General features: G+C 37.6%; 1 protein-coding gene across 1 annotated transcript; it reads right to left on the reverse strand.

Annotated features, from left to right (window-relative positions):
• Positions 1-1,225: 1,225 nt before the first annotated feature.
• On the reverse strand, positions 1,226-7,860 carry LOC121514472 (parapinopsin-like). The gene is made up of 4 exons (XM_041794596.1): positions 7,503-7,860; positions 4,896-5,224; positions 4,512-4,757; positions 1,226-1,575 (listed from the first exon to the last, which is right to left on the reverse strand). The coding sequence occupies exons 1-4, from the start codon at positions 7,858-7,860 to the stop codon at positions 1,417-1,419; spliced, it is 1,092 nt and encodes a 363-aa protein (XP_041650530.1). The 3' UTR covers positions 1,226-1,416.
• Between the last annotated feature and the right edge of the window lie 1,194 nt (positions 7,861-9,054).

Here is a 9,054-nt window from a genome sequence, read left to right on the forward strand (position 1 = left end):
TCAGTTTCTTTTACTCTGCATCCTGGCATTTGTGCACATTATTGCTTAGCTATGTAGCGTAACTACTGGTTTGGTTAATAAAGGTGCCATTCACATTGTTAACATAACCAAAAAAGGTAATTCTTTTTCAAGAAAAGTGGTTTACATTTTGAAAAAGGTTACACTGTACCACCGTAAAAATAGATACACATGCATTATTTGTTGCTTTGATAAGAGGGGTTATTATTCATTCATTATTAAAACATGGATAAAACATGGATATCACAGATCAACTTTATAATGGATGATGAGGATTTTGCTGACCTCCATTGCCCCTCCATTTGGCTGGGCCCCAGAAAGCTTTTCTCTTTATCCCCTTTTATGGGTGGCCTTGACCTTGAGTTACATTATTCATAAACTGTTGGACTATTCACCCTTGCAGTCTTTTTCAAATCTTTTGCCAGCATTGTTTGTGAATGACTAAACCTTTCAGGATTGCTGCTGTTAGTTCCAATTATGGTATTTCACTTAACATTTAACCTACTTACAAGTAGAGTGATCTTGGTGATTGCTGAATCTATTTTTGCCCCTGTCCCAACTTTTTTGGAGCATGTTGCAGGCATCTAATTCAGAAATTGTGTTTATTTAAAAACAAACAAAAACATTGTATCAATGCAAACATGAAATATCTTGTTCTTGTACTGTTTTCAATCAAACATAGGTTGAAAAGTATTTGCAAATCACTGTTTTTACATTTTAATCAATGTTTTTGGGATTTGTGAAATAATATGAAATAATTTGACTTGTGTCTTACACTACATGAAATCAGGAGCACAGTTTATCCATGACAAAAAACAGGCACCTTTTCCACAGTGCCTCATCTTGAAAAAACCAAACAAATGAAAAATAAATGTAAACTACGTGCTTTTATGTAAAACATTCATTTCAGTTAGTTTTTCTTTTACAACTTCTTATTTTTTGGCTAGTTTCTCCACATGCATACAACACACACCTCCAAATATCAGTATGAAAAGGGTATTGATCCACACAAAGCACATAAATGAAACTGAATACTGTTATTGTTCTAGAAAAAAATTGCAAAAAAGAGTAACTACAGGAACACATTGTGAGAAAAGGCAATCCAATAAAATACCAAATAAAAAGATGAGCTGAACAAAACAACTCATCTCTCATGTAATCTTAAGAAGATGAGAACTTTCTCACTGTGTTTAAATGGGACTGCATTTCAGAGAATCAAAGGCTCTTTCCACTTATTTTGCCCACCTCCAGGATATCAGCATTCACTGTCTGAGCCCATGGTGTTCTCACTGGGCTTCATGCAGATCTCTGTGAGAGACCTGGACACGCGCAGGTCTGAGTCCTTGACGAGGCGCAGACAGCCGAGCATGGTATCTCCTTGTTTTTTTGCTTGTTTTGTCACAGAGGCAGCACCTTGCTGTGCATGTTGACACTCCTGCTTAAAGAAGTCAGACGGCTTCTCCTGTTCAGGGGCCGCATGTTGATGCTGATTGTGGTGGTGGGTGCGTGGGGAATATAGCGACCGCAGGACAACACTTCAAGGGCAGCATCGCGGAACTGTCAGCAGAAAAACAGACAAATTTCTCAGGAAATTGTAAATGTTATTTTGTATGAGCTTCTTATGCTTGATCCTTTCAAAAGACTACAGTTTAGGATCTTTCTCCTCATCATCATGTCTTAAAGAGCTCACAGTCCCCCTCTACTCCTCTCTCAGAATGCAGACCTGCTTGTGACCTAAACCTTTAAGAGTAGTACAGGAGGGGCTTGTGACATTAACTTTACTAGATTGAAGATTATGAAACTAACTTCACTTGTTATGGACTGAAAAGGAAAATTGGAAAATGATTGGTGACAGGAAGAAAGATATTTGTTGTAAAAAAAGTGCTGTTGTTTTTTCAACTCTCCCAACCAGATTGTTCTACTCTCAGCAAATTTAGAGTAAAAAGGTTGTCTGGGCAACAGACCAGTCTTGTTTTGCTACTTCCATGTTTCTGTCCATTCTGTCCGTGGGTCAGATATAAGTAAGAAAAAAAACACCGCAAACAGGGGAGATGATCAGATTGAGTGTTTTCAAGGACATTTATCCAAAAGAGTATCGACATAAACCCTTTTAATCGATTGGAAAGACATTTATTTCCAGATGACCCTGATTGGAGAATTTTATTCTGAATGTAGTGTTTATATGAAGCATTTTTATTCAGATCAGGCATTATTCTGATTACAAGTGACCTGTGTAAACATAGCTACTGCCTTTAGCTGTGAGATGGTCTTTCAGCATAAGTTTTAGCATAGTCCTCGAGTGTAAGGACCCTTTTAGTTGAGACATTAATGAGCATTGGTAGACTTATTTTACATCACTGTGGCTGTAGGGATGCACAGGCTTACCCAAAGTTTTCTGAAAGGGGCTATAAAGCATGTGGTTAACTTAAGTTAAAGTACTTGTCTATAAATCTACTGAAGTAAAAGTAAAAAGTATTTAATTTATAGTTTACTTCAAGTACTGAATAGCTACCGAGGAGTTATAAAGTACATAATGATCTTTCCTTATTGGCATTAACAACAAGTGAGTAGATCTGCAACAAGGTTGTTAAGCTAATGTCACACCCCTACACAGAAATACTGACAGCGTAATTTAAACTGAAACAGGTTTAAATTCCTCTCTTTTAAAATGTTTACATTAGACCAGACTACACTCCTCATTTAAAGAAACATTTTACAGTACAATAAAACTGTAGTACCCTTTGAAAATCGGTGGCAAGGTGAGTCTCCTTTGGCAAGAATGAAGTAGACATTCAATCTCATAGCAAACCAATTCATACTGATGAATGATAGCCACTAGTCCCTCAGGAACACTTAACCCTTAGAGGCCCACTGGCTATTTTGCCATTTTGTTAATTTTATTATGACAAAATAAACCACTCACAAAATGTATACCATGCTCATGTTTATTATAATCTTTTTTGGCACTACCTCAACTTTATAAAATGAAAACTACATTTTTTTAAGTTTAATTTAATTGTTTTTAAAACAATATATTGTCATTTTTAAAAAGAAATTGCAATATGCTGAAATTATGAAAAAAATCCAGGGCCAGTCTTGTACAGCACGGTCCACTGTCCCCTGTACGTAACATACATTTTTATATCAAATTAAAATGATCATATTTCCTGTTTTACTAGGCCTATGGACATTAAACAAAAACTGAAAGAAAGCTTAAAGACCATGCTTTCCACATGAAGTGATTGTAACGCAAAATGTGGCTTTATTTTCATGCTGTCACGTGACAAAAATAGCACTTGATGGAATGATTGTGGACCCCTAAGGGCTACTGTCACAAGCAGGACCTCTAACTCAGTGGATAACTTCATTTATGGTGCAAATATGTCTCACATTAAGAGAAATCCACCAGAATCATGACTCAAGTAAAAGTACAGTAAAGTTAAAACTTGCTTATGTAGAAGTAAAAGTATTGATTTCTGACAGTCATATTCAAAACTAAGTCAACAAAATAGAAGCAGAAATCCTGATCAATTAATGTGCAGTGCTTTTGTGTTTCTCTTCCAGTAATGATTGTGTTAAGAACTTAAGCATGTGACAGATATGGTGCAGCCAGACATCATAAACTCCCACTGGATTTCTGACCATTACCACTCACTTCTGAATTTTTTATCTTTGTCAGTTACTTTATAATCGAGAGTTTCATCTAAATATCAGTCTCTATGTCTGATAACCTACCTTTTCACATGATTTGTTTATTCTTACATAATTAGAGCTGGTCATCCGAGTCAGTCCATGACCCACTGGGATTCACTGGACTGACCATTCCCTTCCATGATAGCAGTAAATCTGCCTGATCCCCAAGAAGTGCTCTAATTTGAAGCTCAAAATGATAATCAAGGAATGAACTGAATTAAGAACTCCCTCCTTCCTCTAGGCTGGCTATAGGCCTGAAAGACTTTTTAGTGAAGCTTACAGGGTAGTAGCTGGGGGTGGCTCAGACTTTCCTCGGACCAAACCCTGGTTATATTCCTATAGGCTCAGACTGCCAGGGTACACTGAGATCCTGTGTCCTCTTCTAGCTCTATCCAGATGTAACTATTTTAAACTGATGCATACAAGAAAACATCCCATCTTTCAGTAGTTTCATCTCTTTCTAGTCTCACAGATTCATTTTCACTGGGAGCCGTCATTAGCTATTCTCATATTTGTTGTTGTCTGTGCATCTCTCTCCATCTGTGTCTCTGCCTCTATCCCTCTCAGTTCATTCCTATCCCATTTTTTTTCCGATTCATCGGTTTCACACAGATGGCTGTTCACAAATGAGTCTTTTTCTGCTTTAGGCCTGTGACTATTTAAGAGATATTTTCCTTTCCAGAGTTGCCAAGTGCTTGCTCATGGTGGGTAAATGTTGCATGTCATTATGTAATTCAACAAAGACAAGTCAAGCTCTGCTCACTTGACTTTTGAATCTTCATTTGACCATGGCTGCTCACCTGCTTGTTGGAGAGAAAGTAGATGATGGGGTTATAGACTGGACTGGTCTTGGCAAAGTACATGGGCATTGTAGCAACGATAGGTGGGATGTAGAGCTCTGGATCCAGGACTACCACCACAGACAGTGCTGTGTAAGGCAGCCAGCACACAAAAAAAGCAATGACCATGGCCAGGACCATGCTGATGGCGTGCTCGTTCTCTTTCTGGCTGGATCGCCCACCCTGCAGCTCCACACTCCTGTTCAGCTACAACAGAAAACAAATTAGGCACCTGTTAAAAGCTAACAGTTTGTCTCAGCCTATTATATACAAACTGATTAGGACGGCAGTATGGATATTACATCTTAATGGGAGTAATTAATGAAGAAGTCATCATGAGCGCACCCTGTTCATGGATTTGAGCACTTTGGAGTAGCAGCAGATGATGACTGCGACAGGGAGGATGAAGCAGAGGAGTGTGTAGAGGATGAGATAGCTGTAGTTGCTCCATGATCTCTCTTCCCAGGCCAGAGAGCAGGAGGTCTGCACTCCCTCTGGTCCGTAGGAGCTCCAGCCGAACAGAGGGGCCACGGCCCAGAACAGGCAGAAGATCCAGACGAACAGCAGCCCGATGATGCTTCTCCGCATGCTCAACTTCAGGCCGGCTCTGGGCTTACACACCACGTTGTAACGCTCGTATGCCAGCAGGGTCAGAGTCCAGAGAGACACCAAACCTACGGAGGAAGAAAACAGAAGCTCGAGGTTGATTTATGAACTTGAAATCGGGTTATGTTTTCAGTTCAAGTCTAAATGAACTCTTCAAGAAAGCAAAACTACATCTGAGACAGTAGTTGTTAGAACAGTAAGGCATTAAAAACTGTAAGAACAAAACATAACCATTACAAGCTATCTTGCTTGCTTCCCCTCATAGATTGGAATACAGGCCAACGTTACTATATCTGGAAAGAAATTCTGGTGTTTTGGTCTGTAAAAGGATTATTTTTTAAATCTTACAAGCTAATAGATCCTATTTTATGATTTATTCAGGTTTTTTAAAGCCACTTACTGTCTAAATAAAGGACTGATTTTCAAAACTGAAGTATATGGAGGCCCTAAAAGGACATACCCTCTGTACATTTAAAAGATACTCTGTGCTCTTTTGATGATGAGTAAATTTGGTTGTTTTCTCTCTGCAACATATTTTTGCCACTCTTAACTCATTTTTGACCATTTTGCCACTTTTCAATCCCTTTTTAAAACTGTCCTGCCAATTATTGCCCCTGTGTGCTAATCTTTAACCCATTTTCACTACTTTGTCAGGCTATTTTTGCTATATTTTTGCCACTTTTAACCTATTTTTGATACTTTTTTTCCTTTTTTTGCCTCTCTAACCCAATATCTGCCATTCTTTAACCCCTTCTAAACCACTTTTCCTGCATGCTTTATCCCCCTTGTGCCACTCTTTTATCCATTTTTGACACTATTCATCTCTTTTTGCCACTTTTCATTAATTTTTTTGCCCCTTTCTACCTTTTAACCCATTTTTGATACTTTTTGCCCCGTTTTTCCCCTTCTACCAATTTTTGCCACATTTTAACCTCTTCTCACCACTTTTCCTGCTAATTTTGTCCCTTTATGCCACTTCACAACCCGCTTTGACACTCTCCAACCCCTTTTCTCCGCTTTATCTGGCCATTTTTGAAACATCTCTGCCAGTCTTAACAATATTTTTTTAAATATTAAGTGGTACTACCTTTAAATGACTTACTTTTACTTTCACTTGTGTACAATAGTCTGGTTTTAGTTGCTGAGAACTCATAAACATGAAACTGTTTTATACATAAAATGTATTATTATTTTAGTGAAGTTTCAACCAATTATAACACATTTATATTTTTTAGCAAGTTATAGTCTATTCTCTCTCATGAAAAAGGTAGTCAACTAACATTTTCAGCCAGTGTTCTTGTCAATAAAATGAACACTGGTGAAAACATGTGTTGCTATCCTGAGAAAAGTAGAAGAAGAAGTTGAGATGAGTAGAGAACTCAAGAAAAAAACACAGTGTACTCACTCTCATACAAAGGAGTATGTATTTGGAGTAAAATAAATGTATGGATGCTGGTCCTCTAAGGGTTTTGGTACAAATGTATTGATAACATAATTGTAAACAGTTATATGAAATATCCACTTAGGGCTTCCATATTTTTCTTGATATTGTTTCAGCGTTAATTTTAACAGCTATTTTGAAATTAGTCTTAGTCTTCAAATTTAATTGCATTTTAGTTTGAATCACATAATATGACACAGTGAGTCAGACAAAATCAGAAAGGGGTCTGGGGTCATCCTCCAGGAAATATAGAACATCCAGCACTGAATTCCCTGAATTATGGAGACGATTTATACAACAATTGTGGGGAATACGATTAAAATTGTATAAGGTTGGACAGAAAACAAAGATTGGATAAGGGCATGTCTAACTCAAAGTGTCTGTTAAAATTCAAGACCTCTCACTGGTAAAAATAAGACTTTTTAGGCCTTAAATTTCAAATGTGCAATTTAAGATTTTTCAAGGTTCTGCAGGAACCCTGAAAATGAATAGAAATGTAAAAAGACCATATTAATGCACTACTGATGCTCTAATTAGGCTACTCTGTTTCTGGCATACCTTGAATGCTCTCTTCCCAATCTCTTCTTGTGTTTTATATCACACAAATGCACATTACAGATATATCATGGAATTTGAACATCCAACAGTCCAGCACTCACATTTTAGTCTCGTTTTTAGTCTCCTTAACTAAACAAAAACTTACTTTCTGTTATTGTTTTATCATCAAAAATCTACTTCAGCTAGTCTTAGTCTAGTCTACATGGAAAAAAAGGAAGTCGATGAACATTTTTTGTCACTTTTTAGTCGACGAAATTAACACTGGATGGTTTCAAGTGAAACAATACTGAAAGAAGAACAGATGGTTTAAAAATGTTAATATCAGGTGCTTTCCTCGCCAAACTTACCAAAGTAATTGACAGCAAAGCCCTGAAAAACGCAGGCCGCGTGCCCGATGAAGAAGGAGCCCTGGTAGTTGGTGATGGTGACCACGAGGGATCCACACAGGCCGATCATGAGGTCAGACACCGCCAGACTGAGGATGAACACATTCATAGGCTGCAGCAGGGACGGGTTCCTCATCATCACAGCGATCACCAGGCCGTTGTTGAACACCGTCAGTACCGTGTTCATGAACATGAGGAAGGACAGGACGCTGTAGCCCACCCGGGGGAAGATGGTGGGCGCTACTGACCCCACCACCGGGGCCAGGTGGATGGGTGGAGGGTGAGAGCCGGGGCTCCACGGCGTACTGTTTCTGTCCATGGCGCCTAAATGAAGTCCGAGTCCTGAGGAGCAAACTGTGAGGCCTGATACTGAAACCACAGACATTCAGCTCAGATCAGGACACGGCGTCATCGATCTTATCGTTTCTGATCCTGTTAAACCTCGGCTTTGTTCATTTTTAGAGATCTCACCTGCCTGATAGAGAAAGCTTCAGATGCAATATGGGAAATGAGTCCGTAACACGATTTGGAGGGATTAATCCTAATAAACCTATTATTATAATGGCAATTGGAAAGTGGAGGAATATTTAGCAAGAAAAGTAGTCCCCAAAATTAACTTCAAATTACTCATTACGTTCTCCTTTTCGAGTTTACACACTCAAGATAAAAGATTAGCTCTTATGACAGAATAATTATCCAACCACATTAACCTCTCAGACCCTGCATGTTGAAATGAGGACATCACATTTTAGTATTCCTACAACGCAGTAATAATTTCAGCTGTTAGCATTTTTTAGATAACAGTCCAGAATGCCCATTCAAGTTTAAGTTAGTCTCTTGAAATGTTGGGGAAAATTTGCTTGAAAATTTCAGAAATTTTCACGGAACTTTTTGGGGGATATTTTAGCAAATATGCATGGAAATTTTCAAGTATTTTTATGAAACATTTTGGGGATATATCCTAATTTAGTGAGTTTCGTTTGAAGTTTGGAGGAAATTTCTATTTCATTTTATTGCTATTTTCATGGGATTTTGGGAGATTTGTCTGTATTTAGGGGGAATTTGTTTGGAATTTTTCAGACATTTTCATGAAAATTTCAAATATGTATTGGTACTGTATCTTGATTTGAATTGGGGGTACACTTTTAATTTTTAGGATTTATTTAGAAATTCAGTTTATAAATCTCGGGGATTTGACTTGGGAGTTTTTTGGGGAGGGGTGTCCTTTGAATTTCTCAAGATTTTTAATGGAAATTAAAGGGATCATATTTTGTTTGTGGGAATTTTACATAAGTTTCACAGCAGTTCATTTTGCTTGAAAAAAAAAAAAATATATATATATATATTTTTTAAACACTAAAGCTTGAAGATAAAGTTTCTCTGAAACATGTTGGGAATATTTAAATATGTTTGGTTACTTTTTATGGGATACTTTAAAAAGAGAATTGTCCAGAGTGTCCATTAAAGTTAAGTTAATTTACTTTAAATTTATAGGAATTTATATTTGGGTAAC

Source organism: Cheilinus undulatus, linkage group 9, assembly GCF_018320785.1.
Source record: "Cheilinus undulatus linkage group 9, ASM1832078v1, whole genome shotgun sequence".
In the NCBI taxonomy this organism is placed as follows: Eukaryota; Metazoa; Chordata; class Actinopteri; order Labriformes; family Labridae; genus Cheilinus; species Cheilinus undulatus.